At 41.8% G+C, this 27,911-nt stretch overlaps 1 protein-coding gene across 4 annotated transcripts; it reads left to right on the top strand.

Annotated features, from left to right (window-relative positions):
* Positions 1-48: 48 nt before the first annotated feature.
* On the top strand, positions 49-27,092 carry kdm3b (lysine (K)-specific demethylase 3B). Of its 4 annotated transcripts, none has more exons than XM_082509997.1 (25): positions 50-654; positions 9,997-10,155; positions 13,209-13,322; positions 13,635-13,740; positions 14,520-14,644; positions 14,742-14,801; positions 14,923-15,618; positions 15,733-16,930; positions 17,013-17,229; positions 17,343-17,557; positions 17,651-17,803; positions 17,919-18,026; positions 18,138-18,265; positions 18,365-18,662; positions 18,772-19,025; positions 19,394-19,666; positions 19,829-20,000; positions 20,136-20,226; positions 20,426-20,556; positions 20,658-20,777; positions 21,592-21,615; positions 24,048-24,187; positions 24,422-24,598; positions 24,721-24,855; positions 26,128-27,092. In XM_082509997.1, the coding sequence occupies exons 1-25, from the start codon at positions 448-450 to the stop codon at positions 26,233-26,235; spliced, it is 5,409 nt and encodes a 1,802-aa protein (XP_082366123.1). In that variant the 5' UTR covers positions 50-447; the 3' UTR covers positions 26,236-27,092. The 4 variants fall into 4 exon arrangements, with proteins under 4 accessions (XP_082366124.1, XP_082366123.1, XP_082366122.1 ...); XM_082509996.1 differs by having other exon boundaries at positions 18,362-18,662; XM_082509999.1 differs by having other exon boundaries at positions 53-654; positions 14,923-15,004; positions 16,511-16,930; positions 18,362-18,662.
* The last annotated feature ends 819 nt before the right edge of the window (positions 27,093-27,911 follow it).

The following is a 27,911-nucleotide window of genomic DNA, read 5'->3' as shown; positions in this document are numbered from 1 at the left end:
ATTTGCAGTGTAGTTGGGCTGGTCCAGCTATCTCTGGTTAACACTGCGGAAAATCCTGAAAAATAAAGCAGCTATCGTTGAGGTGCTCTGCGGTCCTGTCGCTAGAGGTCGCCGTTTGCGCACACTTTCTCCGTGTCTCCGCAGTGCTGCCTGAATACGAGGAGTGCGTTTGATTGTTGCAGGGCTAAATGGCGGACAGAGCTGGATAGTCGCGTTAACACCGAGGACAAAAACGTTTCGACTGGGTGAATTCCTGGCGTGACCCGGTCCTCAGCCGCGTGTCCCCGGGGTGCAGCGCAATCGTCGAATCGAGCCGTATTGGGCATCGAGCTTAAAGCTGTTTTCCGATCGTACCCTAACCTTAGCTTTCTTGAGTTCCCATCCCAAGCGGAGAAGTTAACACTGTTTATGGTGGCTTACTAGAGGCAGCTAGCCTGTGAGCAAACCATGGAGGACTCTCTTGAATTGATAGGGAAGCGTTTGCTTTTGCTCCTCGACGACGGCAGGTCCGCGAATGGATCCGAGTCGGAGCAGGCTGCCTGGGCCCGGGACTGGCTTCGGGGAACTGTGCGGGCAGTGAGTGTCATCGGCCTGGCCGCCCCGGAGGTTAGCGTCGGGGAGGCGACAACAACAACCACTGCAGCGGGGCTAACGGTCAGTGTTTACATTCAGCTGATGCCGTCCTGCATAGCTAAATACACAACAGTTAACATACATGCACAGCGTACCAGCTGTTTATTATGTGCTTTACATTAGAGAACACATTTTTACCTAGCACCGATGCTACATTTGCTAGTATTTTATGTTAGCTTTTGGACATACTGGTTAGCTCCAAGTCGCAGCCACTGGGGCGCAGCTAAACTCGAGGCCGGGGATTTTTTTTGGCCTTTGCTTTGTTCGCTTTTCAGCTCTCTGACACCCAGCTCCAGTGTTATTCGTTAACTATTTAGCACGAATTTCGAAAGCATCGATACGTTAGAGCTAACTAAGGGTTCATTTCACTGAAACAAATCGCCGGCAGTCACAGAGTAACCGTAAAGGTTGATGAGCTTCCACAGTTGGCTGAGGCATGTCTTGTTAAAGGCCTTACAAGTTCATAAAGGGGCGAACCAGGAATCCCTGCGAGCGTACTCTGCGTCCAGATTATTAAGTATTCACACTGTTGCTCGGGGTGGTAATTAGAATGAATGAATGAAAGTGTAGTGTTGCCGAGCCCAAAAATTGGGAGAGTTTTTGAAAACTGGGTGGCGGTGGTTGACCTACATGACAGCTGCACTTTGTAGTCCAAATGCGGGTTATTACAGTAGCATGCATTTGAATTGACATTAATAGATGTTTATCAAGTAAAGTAAAAATGTAGTTTTAAGAAAAAAAATGTAATCGCTTCCGATGTTTTATCTTTTTGTTTATTAGAAAAAGCAAGCTACAACAAAAAATGTAGCCCTTAGTCCTCTTTTTTTGTTTGCTTTTATCTAAAGAGTAGCAATACTACTTATTGACCTCAGGTGTGCATTTCCTAATTGTGTATTGTTGTTTTTTTTCTTGGGAAATAAATCTTAAACTGAGGAATTTACTTCTTGTGTGAGAACTTGTTCCTGTGCTCTGCCCTTATCGTGCATGTCGATGCATAATTATAAAAACATAATGAAAAACATCTTCTATCCATGTTCGTCTCCTGCTCTGATAACCTGCTCCATCAGTGATAAACAAAACAAAAGGACTTGGACATGTGGTACTGCACACCCTTTTATGCTTTTAAACCTTGCTGTATGTGTCAGGGGTCTGTCCAGCTTGGAGGGTTTATGCCACCGGTGTTTACTTCTCAGAGCCCCACCATCCAGTGAACATGTAAGGACATGTCAGGAAATCTGAGCTTTGAAAAAATAGGTGGGCTAACTGATCAGTCCAAAAACGTGAAAAGCTTGTTTATGTGCTAACCTTTTTAAAGACGTGTAGCTGGCAGGTGTGAGTCAGGGGTCTAGTGAAGAAGATGGAGGATAGATTGGTAGTTGTAATGTTTTTTCTTCTTTGTAGGGCAGCGCTCATCCATGATCTGAAAAAAATCCCACTACAATGATTTTTGGTCAATATTAAGTTAACTTTCCAAAGAGCACAGTGTCTTTTAAACATTGAATTTATCTAAACTTTGAGTGTATTTGAACTAGGGCTACCACGATTAGTCAACTAGTCACGATTATGTCGACTATTAAAATCGTCGACGACTAATTTAATAGTCGACGCATCGTTTGAAGCTTTGTAAGATCACAAAGGACGCAGGAATGAGTAGTAGGATTTAAGAGTGTAATAACGGACTGAAACAGAAGATGGCAGCACTGCATGTACAAGGATGCCAGCTGCCGTTAAACCCCGAAGAAGAAGAAGCTGTGTCCCAGAATTCATAGCGCAGCCCAGCGCAGTTGTCGACAATGGCGGCAGCTAGTTAGTTTTAACTTTACTCTTATTATTCTTTCTGGGTCACAAAATAAACGTTTAACATATTTTCAGGCGAGAATGTAGCTGTGTAAACCTCAAATATCTGCTCAGTTTATCAAGACACCACATATTTTCAAAAGCGCTCCGACGTTTTCGGAGACGTCTGTTACCCACTAGCTCGTTAGCTAGGCGGGGGCAAGGCTAACTAGAGCCGTGAGAACACCGGACTCCCGGCAAATCGTTTTCAAACCCACCGCCGTCTTTCGCTAGTCAGGTTAAACATATATATAAGTCACTTAGATAACTTAAAAATGTTAGTTTGGCTTTCTTTAGTATTTTATTTGTTCCTGAGTAAATCGGTTTGGCTGAGATTAAAGTTATAGTTTTTGCACAGCTAAAACTGTCAAGCAGACAGCTGATTATCAGAAGTGTGAGACGCTGAGGATATACTCCGGTGTCCTGTTATATTTTAGAAAGCAAGGAGTTTATTAAACTTCACCGAAACAATCTGCAAATTTCATTAAAAATTAATAAACTACCATCTTGTCTTTATTTTTAGTTAGCACAAACACTTCAAGCTGTAAGCTAATGATAGTTATATAAGACCAGATGCTGCTGGTGCAATAAGCTGTACGCTGTACGTCCAATGGATGATGATCTGATTAGTCGACTAATCGCAAAAATAATCGGTGACTAGTCGACTATCAAAATAATCGTTTGTGGCAGCCCTAATTTGAACTGAAACCCAAATAAATAAATTAAAACGTGCTGTGAAGGGACACATTTTATCAGTTAGATCCACACTAGACCATATATGCCCTGTAGCCCTGAACCTTTCTACATATTTCCCACAAGATATGGATATGAGAACATGTTCAATCAGAAGTGTGATCGGACATAAACGTTCTCTTCCTTTTACAAGGTCTGAGCTAAGTCCGATTGAGCCCATTTGCGAATACAGGTAAGGGTCCAGTGACTTCAATATAGGGTCATATGGGCTAGTTGGGGTCATATTTCAACTAACAACTCAAAAACCATTGCCTCCACTGCAGGTGTTCTCTGGGCGTAGACAGCTGACGAGAGGCCCTAGTTGCACCACACAGCTGGAAAACCTGCAAGGAAGTCACTAGTAAAGTAACAGAGAGTCAAGCCTTCCTCAGTTGCAGACAGGGGGTTAGGCCAAGAGCCATCCAACACCTTTAGTGTGTGCTGCTGATGACAGACTGGACCAGGCACCCTGGTAACGTGGAGACAAAGACAGCCGGAGGCAATCGTTAATGATCCTTCCCCAGGTGAACCTGCAGAAACCTTAGTATGGCTTCTCTTTGTTGATCATAGGTACTCTTCCTGTCGTCCCAGCTTGATCTGGACTTGAAGGTACACAAGATTTATTAAATAGGCAGGCAAATGAAATTACAATAATGATCCAGCCACTAAGATGACTGATAGTCGTAGATGCCATACAGAAATTTATGAATTTTTGCTTCTTATCATCTTTAACCGTCTGATATGTTTTATCACACGTGCTTTCTGATTATCTTATCTCATAGATGTCAGTGCAGGCTGTCAGGACCAGATCCTAACAACAAAGAAAGAAGAACGTATACTCTGGATTCATAAAAAGCAACACCAAATTTAGATTAAGAAGGTTTTGCACCAAGCGGCATTTGGTAGGGTACTCAAAGCTCACTTTGTGGTTGTTCCTTCTTCATTAAATGACATTAGATCCCCTAGGAGCATGGTACTTATATGTGCAGACTTAAAAAGCTAAAACAGTACTAACCACGTTGTTGCAGCTGGTGTTGTGACAAAAGCAGATTGTCAGAATAGTGACAAAAGTGACTAAAATCAAGCAATAAACTAATTTTAGTAAAGTTTCTGCATTCCTGCATTTTAGACCTTTGGCAGTTCATGATTTTAACATATGGCGCTTATTGTATAAATGGAAACAGATGGCCTTTTTGTTGTATCTGGCAGTTTTTCAAAGTCTGTCTGAGAGACTGAGTCTCTTTGCAGTCAGTTTACAAGTGGACAGACTCCTCGCAGTTACCATGAAACTCCAGTGGCTGCGAACCTGCTAGTCCTGGCTGTCCTGTCTTCTGTTTTCCCTACGCACCGGATCGCTTTCCAGGTTGCTGTTGCAGGGGCCCTCTGTCATTCAGATAATTCTCCAGAGAGGATGCTTCTTTTGTCACATGTACTCCAACATCACTGTCTTGGACGGCAGGTGGTGATGCTAGACCTTCAGCTGTGTTGGATGCACTACAAGCTCCAGGGCCACAGTAGTTTGGAGTTGCAGTCTAACACTATGGAGGTGGAGTATAGGTATTTAGTCATTAATGCATATGCACCTGTCTATACAGAGAAACACCAGATTGTGAAGATATCTGATGAAGTTGAGAAGAGACTGGTTTTGGTTGATTTAAATTTTAATTTTTTTAAAGTCATTAATCCTTGACATGTTGGTGATTTTTATTCCTTGTTACCTTTGGAAAAGTAAAACTGAAGAACCATGGAAATCATGGATCACTTACTTGGCACAAATGCTCTCCATATGTGCTGCAGACAAGCGGTTATTACCTGTGATTTATTTGGACCAGTGAAAGCTTTTGACACCGAGATCTGTGGATTTCATAGAGTACTGTATTTGGAAGGCTGCAGATGCATGAGACGAGTGCAGCAAAACCTTAAAATCTGAACAATTACCGTAATTGTCGGGCTATAAGCCGCTACTTTTTGCACAAGCTTTGAACCCTGCGGCTTTTAGTCAGGTGCGGCTTTTCTATGGATTGTCCATGAGCGGATTTGTTTTGTTTGTTCCGCTGTTGTACGGCACTACGTTGCCTGGCGGAAGGATCGGAGTTCAAGAGTGGTATGTTAGTCACATGTCCATCCGCCAGGCAACGTAGTGCCGTACGAAGTAGCGCGAAAAACAAACTTCAAAGTAGCACTACGCGTTCAGCTGGAGGCGTGGATGATGAGTGGCGATAAACTTGCAAAAAGCAAGTTATGCCCAACTCCACCACTGGATTCTGACAGCGTGGGAAAGTGTGAAAACATCCACGATCACCAACGGATTTCGAAGGGCTGGACTGCTGCCTGATGGAGAGGAGGCTCTTCAGAAGGTGTTCGACTCTGACACTGACAATGAGGATTTCTTTGGTTTTGAAAGTGACAACGAAAGAAAGGAGCTGAGAGTGGATGATGAAGCCACCCTGAGCCTGTTCGTTTCCGACACTGGAGGAGAGGACTTTGGTGGTTTTAGTGCGCAGGAAGAAGAGAAAGATGGTGGTGAATGACTGACTTTTCTTCTTGTTAAAGCCGTGTCACTGCACCTGAGCCTAAAAGGTAGTCTGAATCTATTTTTCTGGTGTGCTGTAGGTTATTGTTATGTACTACATTTGTTACTCATTTATGAAGCACAGTACATGTTTTGTACTTGTAATTACCACTACTTGTACACATACCCTAAAAGGTTATGCAAATATGTACCCATAACTTGTTTTTCAAAATATTAATAAAAGTGGTGTGTCTCCAAACAGCCATCTCTTTCCTGACAATTCGATTTGTGCATATTCTCTTACATATGATAAGTCAACATTGAAACACCTGCGGCTTTTAGTCAGGTGCGGCTAATGTATGTACAAAACAGGATTTTCCCCTGCTTTTAGCTTGTGCGGCTAATATTCAGGTGCGCTCTGTAGTCCGGGAAATACGGTACTGTAAAGCTTGATGCCACATGGACAAAGTTAGCAAATCTGTTGCCTTTTGCGTGGGATGTACCAAGGTTTTGGAACGTTTTTCCTTGTTGTTTGAGAATGAATTGTCTTGCACAGTGGCAAACCATCACTACCTGGAGGTTAAGCAGTTTGCTTGGTATTGTCTCTGCAAGTTTGCTGCCTTCAGAGTATATGTCCAGGCATCCAAATAAGTACGGCTACATTTCACCTATAAAATTATAGTTCCCTTTCAGCTGATTCACTCGGTACAACACATAAAGTACGGGATTTCCCTCCGCGTATATTAGAAGAGGAAACCTCTGTTTACGTCTTGACTTGTGATGATATGTGCATGATGACAGGGCTGAGTATTTGCTGCCGAGTTATTTGGGCAATCAATCAAAGCCATTAAGGCTTTGATCTGTGGAAGAAGCAAACAGAGGCACTGCGTGACATCATCGCCAGACGTCATACCAAGCCCAAACTAACTAGATCTCACAGTCCTACTGCTCCTCTGCCGCCGGGCAAGAGCAGCATCCACTGCTGCTGTGGGTGAACCTTCAGTGAGAGCGCAGCCTCCAGCTCGAGTTCCACGCCAGTCGGCTTGGAGCAAAGGTCCACATTCAAGCTCCCGGTGGGACCCAACGCCAAGGATGAAAAAGCCTTAGTAGTTCTAGGTGTGGGATTGAGCGGAGAGGGGCTCCAGTGGCAAAGATACAATAAGAGGCGCAGTCCTAGCATCAGTCCTTGAAGGCGTTGTACTTTCCCAGCACCGTCTCCCAAGCACAAAGCCCCTGCACACAAAATGTCTCAGGTTGTAACTCCCAGTTTGGGTGTGTTAAAACATCAGGTGCCGATGTCACATCAATCTGTCACATCAGTCTAACAGATGCTTATTTTCATGATGCTATACAAATGAACAACAGGCAGTTTTTGAGGTTTGTATTCGAGGGGGCAGCTTACAAGTACCTGGTGCTGCCATTCGGGCTCTTTCATTCTCTCTTGCAAATTAATGATCAAGAAACTGACCTCACAGCCCACTGTTTATCACTGGTGCTAGTTTCAGTCATTATGCAAATGCACTGCTTAAAAGGTTAGGGGAAACCTTTCCTATTAAAACTAAGTCGTTGCCGATCAGTTTCATAGATAGTGTTAATCAATAACATGATGTAATATTCCCACCTCAAGTGTAAACAAATGTGACTAGAAGAAGAGACGGTGGGAGTCTGGAAGACTGGAATCTCCATTAAACAGCTGTAGTCCTTTGTGAGAAGTGGGAGCTCGGGTGTTCTTATGTTTACTTTGTCACTTTGTGTAGCCGATCATTTGAATGTGAACTTTGGCAACGATCAACCATTGTGCATATTTGCATAAAGTAACAGATGACGGAATAATCATGTCTCTATGAAAATGTTCTTTTTACATTTGTAAAAAAGGTTTTCATTCAAAATCTTTACGTATCCTTCTTTCTTCACTATTCTGTGGGACGAGATTCCTAGTTCCAGAAGCACTGAAGCGTCATCTCAGCATAATACTCCCACCACCATGTTTCACTGGGAGCTTGATGTTCTTTCTCCAAACATAAGCTGAGTGTCTGTGATCAAAAAGCTCTAGTTTCATCTCATGTGGCCAAAGGTCACGCTTCCAGTGTGCATAATGTTTCACCAGGTTGTCCTTGTTCTGTACTGTGTGGCAATCTTTGAATTTCTTGATGACACTTCTCACTCCAGTTCTTGACTCTTGGAGCAGCTTTAATAACTTTGTATATCCAGCTCGTGTTTTGTGAGCATCTACAATTCTTTTTCTCCAAAGAAAAATAGTATGACTACTAGGGCTGCCACAAACTATTATTTTGATAGTCGACTAGTCACCGATTATTTTTGCGATTAGTCGACTAATCAGATCATGCATCAGTTGGACGTAAAACGTACAGCTTATTGCACCAGAATATCTGCTCTTATATAACTATCCTTAGCTTACAGCTTAAAGTGTTTAAGATATGTGCTAACTAAAAATGAAGACAAGATGATAGTTTATTAAATTTTATTTAAATATATTGTTTCGGTGGAGTTTAATGAACTCAGCCATCTGCTCATTGCTATCTTAAATATAACAGGACACCGGAGTATATTCTCGAGCATCTGACACTTCTGATAATCAGCTGTCTGCTTGAACTTTATTCAGCTGTGTAAAAACTATAACTTTAATCTCAGCCTAACCGATTTACTCAGGAACAAATAAAACACTGAAAAAAGCCAAACAATAACATTTTAAGTTATCTAAGTGACTTATATATCATGTTTAACCTGAGTAGCGAAAGACGGAGGTGGGTTCGAAAACTATTTGCTGGGAGTCTCACCGTCTCTAGTGAGCCTTGAACCCCGGCTAGCTATCGAGCTGGTGGGTAACAGACATCTCCAAAAACGTCAGAGTGCTTTTGAAAATATGTGATGTCTTGATAAACCGAGCAGATATTTGAAGTTTGCACAGCTACATTCTCGCCTGAAAATATGTTAAAAGTTTACTTTTTGACCCAGAAAGAATAATAACAGAAATATTAAAACTAAGTAGCTGCCGCCATTGTAGAAAACTGAGCAGGGCCGCGCTATGAATTCTGGGATAGGTTGGGCCACGAAAGATACATCCGACCCATCCTTCAAATCTGGGGAAATGAAGGGCGGATTTGGAGGAGTCTTCGAATTGGAACAGCCTTCGTCGTGTTGCTGTAACGTAATTGGCCTACAAATGCAGGCTCAGGAGTTTGCGGTTCCTGAATTTGAACACAGCCACGATACCAGACACTGCTTCTTCTTCTTCGGGGTTTAACGGCAGCTGGAATCCTTGTACGTGCAGTGCTGCCATCTTCTATTTCAGTTCGTTATTACACTCTTAAATCCTACTACTTATTTCTGCGTCTTTTGGGATCTTAAAAAGCTTCAAACGACACGTCGACTATTAAATTAGTCGTTGACAATTTTGATAGTTGACGTAATCCTGACTAGTTGACTAATCGTGGCAGCCATAATGACTACTATTAAGGCTAATTGTGATGGTAATATCCCGTGTCTGGTTCTGTTTTTGTTTTTCAGAACTAGCAAATACAGTTATGGTTACTGGGGAAAAAGACAAATGAAATTAATACCATTTGGACAGATATGACAGTTTTATTAATCTTGTTCTTGGTATCCACAGCCAGTGCTATTTTTCAAGCAGGGCACATTCATAGTAGAGTAGTACCCAGAACTGCAAGAACTAAAGTGGACTTACCATTTGGTGTTCTTCACTTCTATAGCGAGTGTTGACTGACTCATACTTGTATGGCTGTTATTTACTCTCCAAATCACACATCTTTTTTCAGATTTCTCACTGGGCTGGGCAGCATGGTTTCCACAGATGATGCATAAAGGAGCAGTTACTGAGTAAATGTGCAGATGTTTTTTCACTTAGAGAATCCAAACAGCAGCCCGGGGTTTTGAGGGCTAACCTGAAAACATAACAAAAGATATCTCAAGTTTTCCTCTAGCAGTACTCAGCCTCCTTGAAGTTTAAGTTCAATTAAATGTGGATTTTACATATTTTACACATATTATACATATAGGTTATATAAACCTGTTGGAGCATGCAGTTCACTTAATTCACAAAACCAAAATACAGTTTAACATCCTGTGATGGTAATATATTAATTAACTTTGTATCAAATTTGATATTTTAATACCTTTTTAAGGAATCAGATTTGCTTTGTTTGTTTAGACTTGCGATTTCCTGAAAGTGTTAGAGTCTGCAGTAATTTCACTTGCTTCATCACTTCACAGTCCTTGTGTGTATGTTCTGGTTGATTTTGCAGGTATTTGTGGAGTTTGAGAATGCTTCGCAGCGCTGTTCTTGGGTGCAAGTGTATGACGAGGGGGTGAAAGCTGTGCTGGTAGAAGACTCCATTGTTTGGGCCCGTCGTAGCGACGTTACCGACACAAGCGGAGCCTCGGCACCAGCCTGGCCTGCTCTGGTGAGTGCTCAGCTGGAAACAAGCAAAACCATTAACCACCCAAATAGTCTGGGCTCCAACTGTGAATGAGGAGTAGAGTGAGCTGTACTTAGATCAGATTTATGTTTGGAATGTAAAGTGAATGGAAGTTGGATAACTCTTTTGGTCATTGAAATTCATTTGAAAATAAAGTGTGCACCTGATCCCACACTGGTGTCTCCCGACTCATTGAGAGGAGACAAAGAAAAATTAAAGCGCCATTTACATGTTGCTCACCTTCCACATCCACACTTGGAGTTATTTTAGTCATTGTTGTACGCTCTGCAGTGCACATTTGCATATAAGTATAATAATGTCCAATCTGAAGGTTACCATCACCTCGTACGTGTTTTGAACAGCTAACACTTGCAGCTGGATATTGGCAATGATAGCTTAATTTCAACAATAAAATGAGTCAATTACTATGGAGTTTGATTCAGTGCTTGATGTTTTACTTGCATAAGATCAAAGCATCCATGTTTAATGTAAATGCATAAAGCATGTTATAATTGTATTATTTGTTTCTATATTTCTTTGTGTAATCAGTGTGAGAGTGCTGTTTTCTTATTTATATGAAAATGACTCTGGTCCCAAAATGTTGATGTAATGTATGACAAAGAATTAACAAAAAATGATCTGCACGGTTTGAGTGCAATTGCAAAACATTGTCTACATGCACATTTAAAAAAAACAAAAAAACAAGCAAAATGCTTGCATGTGTTCACGCATGGACTCTTAGTACATACGTATACAACTGGCTTAATGATCACCTTGAGGGCAGACAGGAAAGTCAGCACATCATTAACTGCTTATGTTACTTATCTTCCAGATAGTAAACAGAAGTCAACCGAGGCCAGGTCAATGTGCAGTCTGTTTTACCCTTTCATAGACGTTTTGGTTTTGAATTGGCCAGTTTACTTTACTTACTCGCCACTTCATTAGTTACACCTTCTCCAGTGCCTCCAGAACTGTCCCTAATATTTCATGGCATAGATTCAACAAAGTAATGGTGTCATTCCTGAAATATTCTGGTTCCTATTGGTAGTTGCTATAGATGTGTTGGTTACACATTAGAGCTGCATTAAATCATTCTTCAATAATCTTAAAAAATGGTTGATGCATTTTTTTGGTTCAATGCTTTGGGTTAATCCAACAACTTGGTAGCGCTCACTTGTCACCCTGTAAATCACAAATGTGTCACCCACATTTGTGATTTAAAATATTTAAAATGTTTTTACTGCAGGCCAGTAAAAATATACATGGGCCTGTAAAACTCTAGGCTGCTGACATGGACACTGAATTATTGACATCAACTATTACCATTAATTATTACATCTACACCGTTAGAACGTCTGTTTTCTGCAGTAGAAAATATTGCATTTAAAAGCCCAGTTTCAGTTTTAAAAATGTGGACATGCTTGCTTTTCTTCATTGCAGTCATCATTTACAGACACACGAGCACACACACAGAAAACACATACGCCTGAACACCCACCAGATCTACTACGTCCAGGTGATGCAGTACAGTCAGAACTCTTTTTGCCTCCTATTAATGGAAGAACACATTGAAAGAAAGAGTAAAGGCTGTTTTATTCTGTGCCTCAGCTTAGGTCGTGTATATACCTTTTTTTCTTTTTTTAAATTACTGTTACTTTGGATTTAAGAAATATTTTTCTTTAAAATATGATTTTAATATGATATTTAAATACAATGAGAGGTTTGAATTGTTTTGGCAGACGTTGTATTCAGTTAAACTATTAAAACATTGGTTTCCATTTTAGAAATTGCAATTAGTAGTGCAGTTTGAAAGATCAGTTTCCTCTCTTTTGAATATTTATCGTTGCTCATTAATATGACAAAGTAATATTCAGTTAATCAGATAATTGATCGAACACTTGATAACTAAAATAATTGATAGCTGCAGAACTAATGCATACATCTAATGCATCCGTGATGTAAATCTCCTGTTTCACCACATCCCAAAGGTGCTCTATCGGATTGAGATTTGGTGTCTGTCGAGGCCATTTCAATACAGTGAACTCATTGTCATGTTCAGGAAACCAGTTAGACGTGACTTGAGATTTTTTGACATGGTGTGTTATCCTGCTTGAAGCAGCCATCAGAAGATGGTCACACCGTGGGCATAAAAGGAGCTGGTCAGCAACAGTACTCAGGCAGGCTGTGGCATTTAAACGATACTCTGTTACTATAAGATGATTAGAGTATGCCTAGAAAATATCCCCACACCATTAAACCCAACCCAATAGCCTGCAAGGCAGGAATGATCAATGTCTTCATGCTGTTTATGCCAAGTTCTGACCCTGCCGATTGATTTTCCAGCAGAAATTGAGACTCATCAGACCAGGCAACATATTTCCAATCCTTTGGTGAGCCTATGTCAATCGTAGACTCTGTTTCCTGTTCTTAGCTGACAGAAATAAGACCCAAGGGCCTTCTGATGTTGCCCATCTGCGTCAAGGTTCAATGTGTTCTGCATTCAGAGATGCTCTTCTGCATATCTTGGTTCATCAAGTGGGTGTTCAAGTTACTGTTGCCGTTCTATCAAGCAGTCTACAACAGCATGGCGTTTTTACCCAAAGAACTACTGCTCACTGGCAACTTTCTTTTTCAGACCGTTCTCCGTAAGTGCTAGAGATGGTCCTGTGGGTAAATCCCAGTAGATCAGCACTGTCTGAAATACCCAGTCCAGCCTGTCTGACACCAACAACCAATAACCATGCCTTATTCAGTCAGTTGAATGACCATTTTTCCTCCATTCTGATGCTCAGTTTGAACTTAAGGAGGTTGTATTAACCATGTCTGCACACCTAAATGCACAGAGGTGCTGATTATACCAAATATAGTGGCAAGTAACTGGTGGTGGACTATTAGACTGATCTACAAAATTGTATAACATACAAAAAAAATGCATAAATGCATACTTTTGTTACTCCTTTTGGTTGTTGAACTGAATAAACCTAATGTAAGTTCTCGCCCTGTATTTATCTCATTACATGCTCTCGCCTTTTCCACAGACTTTCCGCTCTCTGGTGGACAGAGTTGGTTTAGGATCCTTGGTTCCTGTAGAGTACTTTGGAAACAAGAATTTTGAGTTCCTGCCCGACAACAAAACTGTCCAAAGGTTTGAGGTATACAAAAATTCTAGCGTTTGTTAAAGAAGTTTGTGAACTTGTATATCAAACAGTACCAACAACATTTTGTGATTTAGCGTCTGGTGTTTTCTATTTCATGCAATCATTAAACAGATTGACTATTTATCACTCAGGATACATGTTAATGTCACTGACATGTTTAAATGTAAAACAATTGAATTATTTTCTGTTTTCATTAAGTGCTTCTTACTTAATAATCTAGGGTGAAGCTGCATACATGTTTTGTTCTACATTTCAGCTCTACTGCGAGCGCTGCTTCAGATCAGTTTGGTTTCTGTCCTTTTGCAGGTTGATAAAGATGTTAGACACCCTCTGCTGTTGGAGCAGCCATCTCTGCAGGCTGCCATCTCCAGCTGGCGTACTGACTTTGAACTGCAGGAGATATTCAGGAAGGGTAAGTTTCAACCTTCACCAGTTTCCTTTATCTCGATTTCACATCTGGGACGTGGTACATACCAAAACAATTAAGGGTGTTTGTCACATAATTAAAATTGAAAGGAGTCCTAATCAGTGGCACTTACTTAAGTTAAGCCTATTAATTTCTGGTTATGATTTATTTGATGTTCTTAAACGTGGTGTTTGGGTGGCTTTGTAGTTTAGTGATTTACACAACAGCAACTCAGACAAGCACATTGGCACACAGCTGCTTGGGTTAATTAGCTTCCCACTGACTAGCTAATCGGTGGCATGCAGTCTGTTTTCAGATGACCTCAGATCAGTTTGAACCTCGGCTGAGTAGGTACTAAAAAAGTACCAGGTACCACCACCTACTGGAAAATCCTTAAAGTTGAGTCAAGCCCATCTGACCTCAGTAGGTACTAGTGGAAATGGGCTATAACAGTGCAGACAACTATTCCTATGAAGCGATACCTTTGCTGCAATTTGTTTAGTGCAAATTATAGTGGAAGACCTAAATATTATGCCGCCCTCCTCTGTATTTTTCACATTTTACAAAGTCCTCTATTGGGCTGGTCTCTTTCACAGAGCCGATCTGGCCCTCAGGTTGGACACTGTCACCCGTATTGTTAGAGAAATGAAGGAATTTGAGTTCAGAATAAAAACCATCTGTGTTTTATTTAAAAGCAACATATCTGTCTGGCAGATTTAAATGACATGTGAGGGATGTAGATTTAATTCTCTCAAGTCCTGTTTTCCCATTGTACCTGTCCTCAGGTTCATACACCATTCAAGGACGCAAAGTTCGTGTGTACCAGCCGGAGTTTGAAGAGTGCTGGGCCACTGGACTGGTCTCACAGCACGACCCTATCTCTCACATTATGGAGATTACCTTGGATAAGGTAATGTTTATGTTTTGCCTAAATAAATTCTACTGTTCATGGTGTAAATAAATGTTACTTAATGACTACACTTTTTTTTCTTTTTTTTGCGCTGCAGGGAGAAGAAAATCAGATGGTTGATCCTCGTGTGATACACGTCATGCTGACAGAGGAGGAGGTAGGGTTGTTTCAGTAGTCGATATCCATCAAACTCTCCTCATGCTGTGTGCTGTATGTTTAGTTAATAAGTCATTTGAGATTTAGATTTTTAATTATTTCTGGATATTTTCTGCCTTTAGCTTGGCAAGAATGGGCGGCGAAGGAAGGACAGCGAAACAATGAAAGGAGACAGCGGACGCAGACGCAGGACTGCCTCAGAAGGTGAGGATGACTTGAACTTGAAACGGTTTAAAGGAGCAGCAGATACCGGAGCGGACGCACAAAACTGCGGCGACACCAGCAAAACTGCAGTGGACGCGATGGGGATTTGGGCTGGAGACTCTGGTGAAAGAGTCAGCAGCACAACCAAAAATGGAAGCTCTTCAGATGGAACCTTTCCTCAGGGCCGAGGTTCGCCCCCAACAATTAATTCCTCGCTCCAGATGGACCAGTCAAACGCTAGTTCTCCTCGCTATCCCGGCCACATCAAAGAAAACGGTCGCGCAGTCGCCACGCAGGGAGCAGCAGACTCGACCACCACCATTACACCCACTCCTCCTCCCCTCAAACCAGCCCCTTCCCCCTTTTCCACTGCGTCTTTTCCCTCACTAGGCCAGATGCCAGTCTTGGTTCCTGGAGCACCAGCCCCCAAGGCCTCCTCATCCCCCCAGCTCGAACGAGAGGAGGGCAACCAGGCAGCTTATTCCAAAACAGCTGCTCTTGTTTCCCCAGGACCTGTCACCATTTCTTGGTCACAAGACAGCATTCCCAGTGTTTCGCTTTCAGCTTCTGTGGGTTTTAGCTCTAAAACTTCTAACTGGGGAAGCCAGACGGAGGTAAAACCAATGATGTAACAAGTACCATTAATACTGTACATTTCCAACAAATTGCTCTTTGCAATCTGTTATCTCTATTATTTGACTTAACCGTGTTGTGTTTCTGTTCCTCAGGGATCTAAAACGGCATCAGGCTTTCGTTTGTCCCAAGCTGGACCTACTGCTCCTGTATTTGGAGATGTTACCTCGCAGACCAACGGAGCTCCTACCACTACCACAGCCTCTCAGGATGCTCCCAAGCCTTTTGGCTTCAGTTTTGGTGGAGCAAAGACTGAGGCTCAGCCTAAGCCAGACCAGAACCTGTTTTTCCAGTGCATGTCGCAGAAGTCTGTCACCAGCCTAAATCTAACTGCTGATCAGACCCAATCCAAGGACACCAATTACTTTACTGCAGTGTCTGAGAGCCTGAGTAAAGAGCCTCCAAGCCTTTTCAAGCCAGCAGCCCCCACTGAAGGGCTGAAAAAGCCTGAGCAGCCTAAAGTGCCTGAGGTCCAGCAAACAGGAAATGGTGTGTTCAACAAATCATCTTCACCCTTTCAGGGCATGGGGGGCTCTCCAGGAGGACGGAGCTCTGGCTTAAATGTGGGTGGTCCAGCAGTGTCCTCTGGAGCCCAAAGTGCTTCTAAAAAGAACAGTAATAATGGAAGTTCAGTAGTTGGCTTAGGGCTGCAGTCTGGTTTTAATTCTGCAGAGAGTCACCAGAACCTTTTTCTACAGAACTCCAAGGAGTCTGCTAATCCATTTTTGGCATACGGGGAAAAATCCTCCCTCACAGCTTTCGTTGGCCTAACTGGGTCCGAGCCACAGTCCATGGGTCCTGCGCTGGACAGCAAGCCGAACCTGTTCACTATGGCAGAGCCACCTAAGGGGATTCTGTCTTCTCCTTTCCCAGCATCGTCAGCAGCTGCTTCAACCAGCACTTCCCCCTCTCCGGCACCAGCCTCATCTCAGACGTTACAAAGTGAAGGGACTGAGACAAAGGAGGTGCAAGATGTTAGCGAGATTTCATCATCCACCTCAGACTGCCCGATGTTTGGAAACGCTGGCCCTGGCGGAATGGAGGAGGTGCCTGTGCCCTTCGACCAGAGCCAGTCTCAGAAGTTTAGCTTGGAAGACAGAGGCCAGTCATCTAAACATGACTCCGAGTCCAGCAGCAACAGTGACCTCTCAGATCTGAGTGATAATGAAGAGGGCCTGGAGAAAGGTCAAATCCCAGGAGGACCATCTGTTTCTGCCAAGGATGGAGCCATCATGCAGAAAAATAAGGTCCAGGGGGCCGCTAAGAGCCGTCCACGTAACAAGCCTTTCAAAGGTAAGACTTGTCCACTTCTCACTTTTTAAAATGGTGATAAACAAGCTTACCAAGAGAGGTAACACTAAACTCTCTTTTCCAGTGGGTCAGTCTGTACTTAAAGATCAGAGCAAGGTGCGTCGTCTAAAGCAGTCTGGTGAGTCCTTTCTTCAAGATGGCTCCTGCATCAATGTGGCCCCTCACTTGCACAAGTGCCGCGAATGCCGCCTGGAGCGTTATCGGAAATATCGGAATACGGGCGAAGAGAGTGACGACGATGATGATCCGAATGTAGCCTGTCGTTTTTTCCACTTCAGAAGGTATGGATCACGCAGCTTTGTCTTTCTTTATTATTTTATTTATGTATTTCTTTATTTTGAAAAAAAAATGTGTGTTTTGACCTTAATGTTTTACTCTTTTTGCTCGTGACTAGGCTGGCTTTCACTCGTAAAGGTGTGCTGCGTGTGGAAGGTTTCTTAAGTCCCCAGCAGAGTGATTCTATGGCCATGGGACTGTGGCTACCTGTGCCCGCTGTCCATGAGGGCCTCGACCTCGACACATCCAAGTACATCCTGGCCAATGTGGGAGATCAGTTTTGTCAGTTGGTGATGTCTGAGAAGGAGGCCATGATGATGGTGGAGCCTCACCGTAAGTATAAAGACATCTCTCTAAGCTCATGTTTTCGCATTAGAGTTTTGTTTGCCACGAGTCTAATCCGCTTATTTTTTGATTGTCCTGCAGAGAAAGTGGCCTGGAAACGTGCCGTGCGAGGCGTCAGAGAAATGTGCGATGTGTGTGAGACCACCCTGTTCAACATCCACTGGGTCTGTCGTAAATGTGGGTTTGGAGTGTGTCTGGACTGCTACCGGCTTCGCAGGAACAGGCCAAGGGAGGGTGAGTCACTGCAGTGATATTAGAGTAACTTTAGGGCTGTTTAGTGTGTCTTATTTTATTCCTTATTTAGCTTATTGTGTTGGAAATACATGGTTGACTTTATTCTGTCCTTCAGATGTAGACGAAACTCCGGAGGATGAAGTTTTCTCTTGGTTGAAGTGTGCCAAAGGCCAACCTCACGAGCCACAAAACCTCATGCCTACACAAATTATACCTGGAACAGGTAACATGTACATTATGATCAACTGCCTCATCACAGGAACATTAAATGTTACCTGTGATCAAATATTGCTACAGTAAAAGGTGTGATGATCGTACTGTCCTTCTCTTCCAGCTCTTTACAATATAGGAGACATGGTGCACTCAGCAAGAGGCAAGTGGGGTATTAAAGCCAACTGTCCCTGTGCCAATCGACACACTAAGCCTCTAGTGCGCCCTACTGCCCCAAATGGGATTTCACAGGTACAGTTTTACAACTTTACGAGCTTTCTTTTCTCATGTCTACACTTTGAAAGCTCCTAAACTGACGACTCTGCTATCTTGTTATGTGTGTCTCAGCAGTCCACACCGGGCAGTGGGGGTGTCCTCGCAGGTGCAACCTCTGGTACTGGCATCACTCCAAAATCAGAGGGAGAAACATCAGCAATCAAAACAGAAACCACACAGACACCAGTATCGTCAGACAGTGGGGGTGGAGAAAGTGTGGGCAGTACCAGTACCTCCACCAGTGGTACGTCCTCCCCCTGTAACCTCACACAGTCCTCTGTCAAGGAGTCGCGCTCATCAGGAGAAGGCAACAGCTCTGCTCTGCACTGGCTGGCAGACTTGGCCACACAGAAAGCCAAGGATGACACAAAGGGTAAGTAAGAAGTGGGTTACAAGTGTTGAGTGTGTAAAATCTTAGTGCATGAAAAAGATTACATCAACTGATCTGAATAACATCGTTCCTTCCTCCCATCTTTCTCCAGAATCCGGTTCGCTTCGCTCCATAATGAGTCGAGACAGTCGACCTCCCTTCGGCCTGGACTCCCTCAGTGCTCTTTCAAAGCCTTCTGCTTCTAGCCCTAAGCTATTTAACAGCCTTTTACTGGGCTCCAGCATGGCCCAGTCTAAACCTGAGGGATCCAGTCTCCGGGACCTGCTCAACTCCGGACCAGGAAAACTGCCCCAAGGCCCTGGAGAGAGTGGGGTACCATTCCCCTCTGTTTTTACCTCAGCAGGCGTAAGTAAAATGTTTTCATTTTTCCATATGATGATACAGTATTGATCAATTTTTTTCAAACGCATGTATCAACACAAAAACTTCAGCTAAGTTTCTGAACTTGAAATTATACTTCAAGTCCATTTAAATATGGAAATTTAGATGCTGAAAACAGGAATACTATTTGTTGTATTTCAAGCAAGCAAGCAACAGATTTCTGAAGTGCACAAGTTGTGGAGTAAATCATTAAAAAATTACCACCATCTACTGATTCTTTGTAAGTTTTAGTGTATAAACTACTGAGACTGTACTCCTTCAACAATAGTATCGGCTAGCTACGAATAAAACTACATTGTTGGGTAACCCAAAATCTTTATGTGACCTGACAGAGTGACAAGCTGAAGAGCAGCCTTCCAAACTTCCTGGATCACATCATCGCCTCAGTTGTGGAGACCAAGAAGGCCGAGGGCCGTCGCACCGGGGCCTCTGAAGGCGGAGAACTCGGAGCGCTAGGGTCTCGCAAAGACGGCGTAATGGGCCTTAGCGTTTTGGAGCCACATACCTCACACTCCTGGCTCTGTGATGGCCGACTCCTTTGCCTACAGGATCCCAGCAACAGCAACAACTGGAAGATCTTCAGAGAGTGCTGGAAGCAGGGACAGGTAGGAATTATGATTAGCATAACTTCATCTTTCATCCAATTCTTTGATTTTTGTGTTAAAATTATGCGGAGATGGATGTTACTGAGCTATGGGTTGAAATTTTATTGCATTGATTAATGTAACTCACCCATTACTGTCTGATTACCTCTGCTTTGTGGCCAGCCTGTGTTGGTGTCAGGGATACATAAACGTCTGAAGACTGAGTTGTGGCGGCCTGATGCTTTCAGCGAGGAGTTTGGAGACCAGGATGTAGACCTGGTCAATTGTAGAAATTGTGCTATTATCTCTGATGTAAAGGTGCGAGAGTTCTGGGATGGCTTTGAGGTTATTTCCAGTGAGTATCCAAACTCTCTTTTTCCTCAATTATTTTATTTGTTACTTGGATCCATGAGATCACCAATTATTGTATCTAGCATGTTTTTCTCTGATGCTGGACAGATGTCACTAAATGTGTTTTTTATGAATGCAGAGCGACTGCAAGATGCCGATGGCCTGCCCATGGTGTTAAAATTAAAGGACTGGCCTCCAGGTGAAGACTTCAGGGACATGATGCCCACACGGTGAGGAACACAAAAACATTTACAGAGAAAGCGTTTCAGTGATGTTCTGCGGTTGTTTGCTCATACACATAGAGGACATAGAGGAGCTAACTGATTTTATCTCTTCTTTGTATTTTCATGCTTTGCAGCTGTAAATTCTGCCTGTTTGTATTTATGTAAGGTCTGTTATTGATGGGAATGTCTCTTGTACCTTTCCCAGGTTCGACAATTTAATGGACAACCTCCCTTTGCCCGAGTACACAAAAAGAGACGGTCGTCTAAATCTCGCTTCGCGCCTCCCTAACTTTTTTGTGCGTCCTGACCTTGGACCGAAGATGTACAACGCTTATGGTAAGAACAACATCTGATGGAATTATTTTGTCTTTCTCTCCTTATGTGCGATATAATTTATTCATCTCGCATCACTCTTTTCCCTCTATTTTAACCTGCAGGCTTAATATCGACTGAAGACCGGAAGGTGGGAACCACTAACCTCCACCTGGATGTGTCTGATGCGGTCAACGTCATGGTCTATGTTGGCATCCCTCACGGAGAAAACAACCAGGAGGAAGGTTGGTAGACTTAAACACACTTTGTCTCCTTTTTTTACGGTCTTGCTTTCTGTCTTCAACAAACTCATTGAATATCAGGATTGTTTAATTTAACCGATTTCCAATAAAATGAACCAAATAGGAGCTAAAAATTTTACCTCTGCGGTCTCTCCGTAAATGGAAGAGAGTCACATTGGTGCTCCGACGCTGTTGCCTCTGCTGCTCATTTGATTTAAGAAGGGACAGTGTACATTAGCTGGTATGACTCCATCATGTAAATAACCCCGAACATCCAGATTTAACACTACAGGTCAGATATCTGGAGTCTCTGTCAGATTTATGGCTTAAAAGTAAACGTGCAAAACCATATAAGCAAAGAGAAACTTAATCAGCTATAATAATAAGTGGGAATAAGCTTTGAATGTCAGGGTTTTGTTTTATTTTCCAGGCTTGTGACAGTGAGATTTACACGTATATCTGTTCCTGATAGTAAAAATGTGTTACTGTAATATATGAATGTTTTTGAAATCCATCCTGACTTCCAAAAACACAAATTTTTGTAATGTGAGAGTATTTCTGTAACAATATTACACACCTTGCACACTAAAGCCATATTATCCTGTGAAGCATTAAGTGGAGTACAAGTTAACAAACTTTCTTCTTGAAACACTTCATCACTCATTCCTCACTTTATCGCTCTTGAACAACCCAGTTTTTCCACAACCTCATCCTAAACATTATAGCTACACTGTTTTAGTTGTCTTGGCTTGGACTCTGATAAGACCCTTCAGTGGGTCTTGCTCATTTACATTGTGGCAAAATTTCTCATTCACAGAGGCAGAAATCTCTGGACGCAAAGGTCTGTAGACTTTCAGTTGTATAAATTGAGTAGCATGCCCTTCTTCTTGACTAACTCCCCTTCTTCACTCCTCCACTCCATCCTTCTGTTATCTGTGCAGTAGGGGCCAGAGCACTGGGAACCGTCTGCTAGTTTCTGCTGCTGCATTTTTGTACGCTTTTTTCCAGATTTCTGTGTAAATACACGCTTTATTAAACTAAGTAACCACATATGGCATTTAAATTTTCTGCATTGCTGTTCTCTGGAGATCCGTGTTTTTTGTTTTATATTCCTTCTGTGTATTTTCAGTGTTGGGTTAGATAAATGTGACACATTTGGTTGGAGATTTGGTAGTTTTGGGTGCACTGTGCTCTGGTCCTTACCCCGTGGGAGAAAAGTTTGAATGAAGGGCATCTAGATTTGGCATTACCTGTTCCCCTCTGCAGGCTTCTTTTCACTCATCTGAGTGACTCTTATGCTCCTGCACACACGCAATTAGGGATAAGTAGGAAACTACATTTTCCTGTAGTGTGCTTATCTAATATTCTTATTTAGTTGATGAGGTTTTAAATTTATAGCAAAGACATAAGTGAGTAGTAGAGGGAAGAGATTTGTTATGCATTATTGAGCAAAGTTAGCAAAAAAGAACATTGGGAATAGAACCTCCACATCCAGCTGGTGATTTATCTTTCAAAAGTTAATTATGCTAAAATTACTACTTTCTTTTTAAGTTGTATATATTTTTCACCCTTTCCACTTCCTGGTGGTGACCCAGGAAGTGGAAAGGGTGCAGTCAGGAAAGCCACTCTGTGCAGGATAAAACTGGATGGGTTATTGTGCTTTAGTTTCCCAGCTTTTTCAATGTTCAGTGGAAAAGTTTAGGAAGAATCAGCCGGATGTTTCTTTTCATTTTGAAGCATTAAACCACCTAAAACCTTTATTAGGATTTATTTTATTGCACTGTGATTACAGTCCAAAGAATATTACTCTAATGAGCACATCATTATTAGTAAGTCGGTTTAAGACAAATCCTTAGTATCCTTCCTTTTATACATAAAGACCCCAACAACATAAACATAAAAGGACTGTTGTAGCCTAGGAGCTGAACTTATAGCTGTAAAGAAGTTATTTATGATGGACTAGAGAAAAAAACTGCAGTCGTACACGGGCAAGTTTATTACAGCTGAATGCAAACACGTTTAGATTTCAATGAGAAACTTTGACCACAGCCAGGTTTTTGGTGAGGGAAAGATGAAAGTCCACTGACGTGACGGATTTTATTACACGCGTTTGTTTCGATTTGTGTTAATGAATCAAAGGTCTGTCAGTATTATGGCGAGAGTCCAGTGGACTCTTATTAAGGCAGTAGTTTTAGCTGCTGTGTAAGTCAGCAGTAGGCTGTGAATGTTTATGTGTCATAAATGTGATTGTGTAGTCTGCAGCTTGTCCTGTCCTGTGCCCCAGTAGTTCTCAGCTGGTCTGACCATAGGATCTACATTTTCAGTAGCGACATATTTCCAAAAAAAGTAGTTAGTAGTTAGGAAATGTACAAGGCTTTCATGCATTAGAAACATAGTTTATTAAATATAATAATAATAAAGATTTGGATCTCAATAATATGAATGCTTAAGCCGCATTTATATTAATTACCGTATTTTCTCAAGTGAAAACCTTTATTCAGCTAAAAGGAGCGCCTCCAATAATGCCTGGGGGACGTGATCAGCATGAAGAAATTAGCCTGTCTGGGTTCTCTTGTATTATTGTATGCCTTTAGAATCAAAGTGTTTTTGTGCACTGCAACACTAAAGGGCTTTTAATTAGAAGTACAATAATGCACTAACTTTAAAAAAGTATTCCTACTGAGACAAGACCAAAAATATCTTTTTAAAAAAACAAACAAGACATTAGAAAGTAAACCTGCCTCTTGATACAGACCTGCTTCAGCAGTTGAGGTACATAAAAGTCATGGTCAGTATTTGAGGAAATACGGTGGTTACAGTTCATTGAAAACCCATGAGCACACAGGCCTGCTGCTTGGCATGCTTGTGTCATGGAAGATGCAGATTCTGAGCTTTTAGTGCACTTCAGAATAAAACTCTTACAGCATTGATGTCCTCTTAGGTCATTTGTCACCAGTTGAGAACTACATCCCTGCACCGTTTCTGCCAAGAAAAAGTCTGTGATGGATGTATATGAATGAAATTGTTCTATTTAAAGAAAAAATATGTAGATTTAGCACTTCCAATCACTGTCCCAGCACTTAGCTTAGTCATTCATGGAAATGGAATAGAGTAAAACACGGTAGTGTTTAAAGTGCTGTGGAAAAATTTAACAATCACAGTGCAAAAGCTAATTTAAAAAGGCCACTAAAAGTCAAATAAACTAACTTCTCTTACAGCTGTTATAGAGACAGTGCTGATTACAACTGTTGTTTGTTTATGTTTGGTCTCCAGAGGTCTTGACCACCATTGAGGAAGGCGATGTGGATGAAATGACGAAGAGGAGGGTGCACGAGGGAAAGGAGAAGCCTGGAGCTCTCTGGCACATCTATGCTGCCAAGGACGCAGAGAAAATCAGGGAGCTGCTTCGCAAGGTCAGCAAGCCGGCAGATCTGTTTCAGGCTGGCTTGTCACTAGCTGTAGCCATAACATTTTGTAACCATAAACTGTGAGGACAGGATTGTCATTGGATAAATAAAATTGGGGTAGAACGATAGCTTGATTTCTGCAGAAGATGATTAAAGTTCACAAACAAAAATTAGCCAGCCGGGGAACTTTACTTAAAAGCTCATTCTTTCTAAGCAATGGCTTGTCCTGACCTTTCACAGGTGGGAGAAGAACAAGGTCAAGAGAACCCGCCAGATCATGACCCGATTCATGACCAGAGCTGGTACCTGGACCAGGTGCTCCGCCGCAGGCTCTACGAAGAATATGGCGTCCAGGGTTGGGCCATTGTACAGTTCTTAGGAGATGCTGTATTTATCCCTGCTGGAGCTCCCCACCAGGTCAGACTGTTTTTATATGAAAAGTGGAGCTGTACACATACCCTGTGATTCAACAGACCTGCCTGTTTTTTGTGATTTTTCTCACACCTCCATGAACACATTTGTCCTTTCTGCACACTCAGGTGCACAACCTGTACAGCTGTATCAAGGTGGCGGAGGACTTTGTGTCTCCCGAGCATGTGAGGCACTGTTTCAGGCTGACCCAGGAGTTCAGACACCTGTCCACTACTCACACAAACCATGAAGATAAACTCCAGGTGGGTGTGTTTTTCCTCTCAGTGTGTAGTTTTATGTCTTATTTGGATGGTTTATACTAGAGGACGATGTTTGCTTGTGTCGCTTGAAGCTGTAGGCTATAGTTTACTTAACTCTGTGTTCACAGTTTTATGATCTTTTTATTGGAACAAAGAGTTTATTAGTTGCTGACAGTTATTTAAAAACTATAAAATTAAGATTGGTTACCAGTATGTCATCTATAAACTGGGGCTGAAGCCTGAGAAGCATTATAAAGTGTTAAAAATTGAAGGGTTTAAAGAAACAGGCACAATTTATATTGTTCACCTTTCATACACTCTTGTGTCTGTTTTGTTAACCCTTGTGTATATATATACACACTCAGCAGACACTTCATTAGTTACACCTGGCTGGTAATGGGGTTGTCTTTAGATTAGTTTTAATTTTTCATGGCATAGATTCAACAAGGTGCTGGAAACATTCCTCAGATTTTCATTCACATTGACATGACAGCATCACACAGTTTCTACATCCATGATGGGAATCTTCTGTTCTACCACATCAGGTGCTCTATTGGATTGGGATCTGTTAACTGTGGAGGTTGTTTGAGTGCAGTGAACTCTTGGTCATGTTTGAAAAACCTGTTTGAGATGATTAGTGCTTTGTGAGATTGTTTCAGTGTTGCTCACCTAGTACTGAGTGGCTTAAAGTTGGATGGATCCATGTTTTCATGCTCTTTGAAATTCTGACTTTTTCAGACCCGTTCCCTGTAAGCTCAGGAGATTGTTGTGTGGGAAAATCCCAGCAGATAAATGTTTAAAGTCACCTAAATCACCTTTCTTGCCCATTCAGATACTCAGTTTGACCATGTCTACACACGTAGCTCCACTGAATTACTGCCATGTAATTGGCTGATTGGATATTTGCATAAACCAGCAGCTGAACAGGTGTAACAAAGTGATCAGTGAGTGTATACACTGTTACAAAGGTGGATGTTTATATTAGAGGCCATTCTTCACTATAACGCAGCAGCATGTTTATAGAGTTCTCACTGGGAAAAGCTGATTGTTCTGTCTCTGTTTTATAGTCAAACACAGCACAGCGTGTGTTTACATATAACAATGCTATGTTTTTGTTAAATAAAAGGAAAAGCACGATGATACTGTTCAAAGTAAGATAATAAAAACTTTTTTTTTTCTCACAGCAGCATTGAAAAGTTATCATTTCTTATCGGTGTGAGGTGTTTTGTGTCTGGTGTTGTCTCACCACTGTTTTGTTGTATTTTTTACCCTCAGGTGAAGAACATCATCTATCACGCAGTGAAGGACGCCATTGGGACGCTGAAGGCCCACGAATCCAAACTAACGCGCCCTTACTCGTCTCCTCAAACCGCTGGCCTCTGAAGACCACTCCACTACATGCACACAGCGCATACATTTCATACCTACATAAACAAGTACCAGCTGCACAGCGCAGAGTACAGAGATAGTGTAGGTTGTTTTGAGGGCAGTGAAGGTTTGAGTGTGGGAAGACTGTACATTTGATTAGATGGGGAGGGATGAATCAGCGCTTCGATGAAGGAAGTCCTTTATCGCTGTTACACAGTACGCTCAAACTTGTCTAGTTGTTTTCCTTTTTTTTTTTTTTTTTTCTGATTTTGGTTAACTCTGTATTTAAGGTCAGTGTGTTTGTTCTGTTTTCATTGTACATGTAAGATGTGAGAGTAAGGGAGGTAAAAGCTGACGTGCCTTTGAAGCAGAGGTTCAGCTACAATATAAGCAACTGACAAAAATGTGAGTACTGGGCTAACTTTCCTATTTTGATGACATTGATATTATCTTTCTTCAATAGGAGCGAGGTTAACCTGTTTTTTGTAGATTTTTTTTTTTCTGTTTAAGTTTTTAAACAGCTGATTGTTTCTGCCCTCTGTGGCTGAAATGAATTTGTGAAAACAGCCAGTCAAGGGAAGCAGACCAAAGTTTTGTATTTTTAGTTTTCTTATTTCACTTTTAGAGTAAGAAGTCTTTTTTTTTTTTTTTTTTATACACCACAAGGTAATAATTGGTTGGGTGGGGCTTCAAAGGAGGGCAGTTTTTTTTCACTTGTCTTTGTCATGTGGGCTGAATGAACTGCAGACTTCCAACATGGTTCAAGAATCACAATTGCAGCTGAACAGAACTACTGGCCATTAACATTGTATCAATATATATATTGATCTAGCAGTCTGTTTGATTTTTCACAATAAAATTTACAAAAACTGCTGCTTCTCTGATCTTTTTTTTTTTTTTTTTTTTAATCCATAAAGCCTCTACCCATGCACCGCTAAGATGTAGATGGTATTAAAATACAAGTTTGCTGGTATCTGATTGCCTGTTTGGTCAAACATCCCAAAACAGAGATGCAGTTCGCAGTTATGTTGTGCTCTGCAAAAGTCTTGAGTCACCCATTTCTTTATAATTTGCTGGGAAAATGTAAATTGGGTGCAGTGATACTAAGTATTCTTCAGGAATACTTCTCCAGGCTTCTTAAACAACATTCAGAGATGCCTTTTGTTTCGTTCTCTGTCATGATGATCCCACACTGCTTCAATAATGTTGAGGTTTAGGGCTTTGGGGAGGCCAATCCATGACTGATAGTTCTATTGTATGTCTTTACTGCATTGGCAGTATGTTTGCATTGGCTGAAGTGCAGTCCCAAACCAGTCCTTGTTTGACTTGAAAGATGCAACATTGGTAGATCCCTTGTAAATTTTTTCATATGTTAGTTTTAAGTGGCTTAATTGAAAACAACACAAACATTCCTCTGACAATGGTCGGGTACAAGGACTGGATTGAAAATCGCTAAAGAAGCAGCCACTTTCAAAAGAAAAACCTTGAAAGACCCACGGGAAGTCTGGTTCCTTAGAGACAAAATATAAAGTAATCAGTGGTACTCTACAGGCTACTTACTTTTTGATAAGTTAACCACTCAGTTTTCTGCTTAACTGAGTAACTGTTATCAAATGTTTAAACTCAGTATCTTGTGGGACTGTGTTTAGTGTGTTTACATCTTTAAGTCTTCAGAGAAATGTTGAATCCCT

Source organism: Aulonocara stuartgranti (genome assembly GCF_965226115.1).
Source record: "Aulonocara stuartgranti genome assembly, chromosome: 2".
Classification (NCBI taxonomy): Eukaryota; Metazoa; Chordata; class Actinopteri; order Cichliformes; family Cichlidae; genus Aulonocara; species Aulonocara stuartgranti.
This window is presented reverse-complemented; position numbering and strand designations above follow the sequence as displayed.

What these genes read in the sequence shown, in the direction of transcription:
- kdm3b (XM_082509996.1), top strand. Translation starts at nt 448, where the DNA reads ATGGAGGACTCTCTTGAATTGATAGGGAAGCGTTTGCTTTTGCTCCTC. An exon ending in ACGTAACAAGCCTTTCAAAG is followed by an intron (nt 16,931 to 17,012) that starts GTAAGACTTGTC and finishes TCTCTTTTCCAG; the next exon opens with TGGGTCAGTCTGTACTTAAA. An exon ending in GATGATGGTGGAGCCTCACC is followed by an intron (nt 17,558 to 17,650) that starts GTAAGTATAAAG and finishes ATTGTCCTGCAG; the next exon opens with AGAAAGTGGCCTGGAAACGT.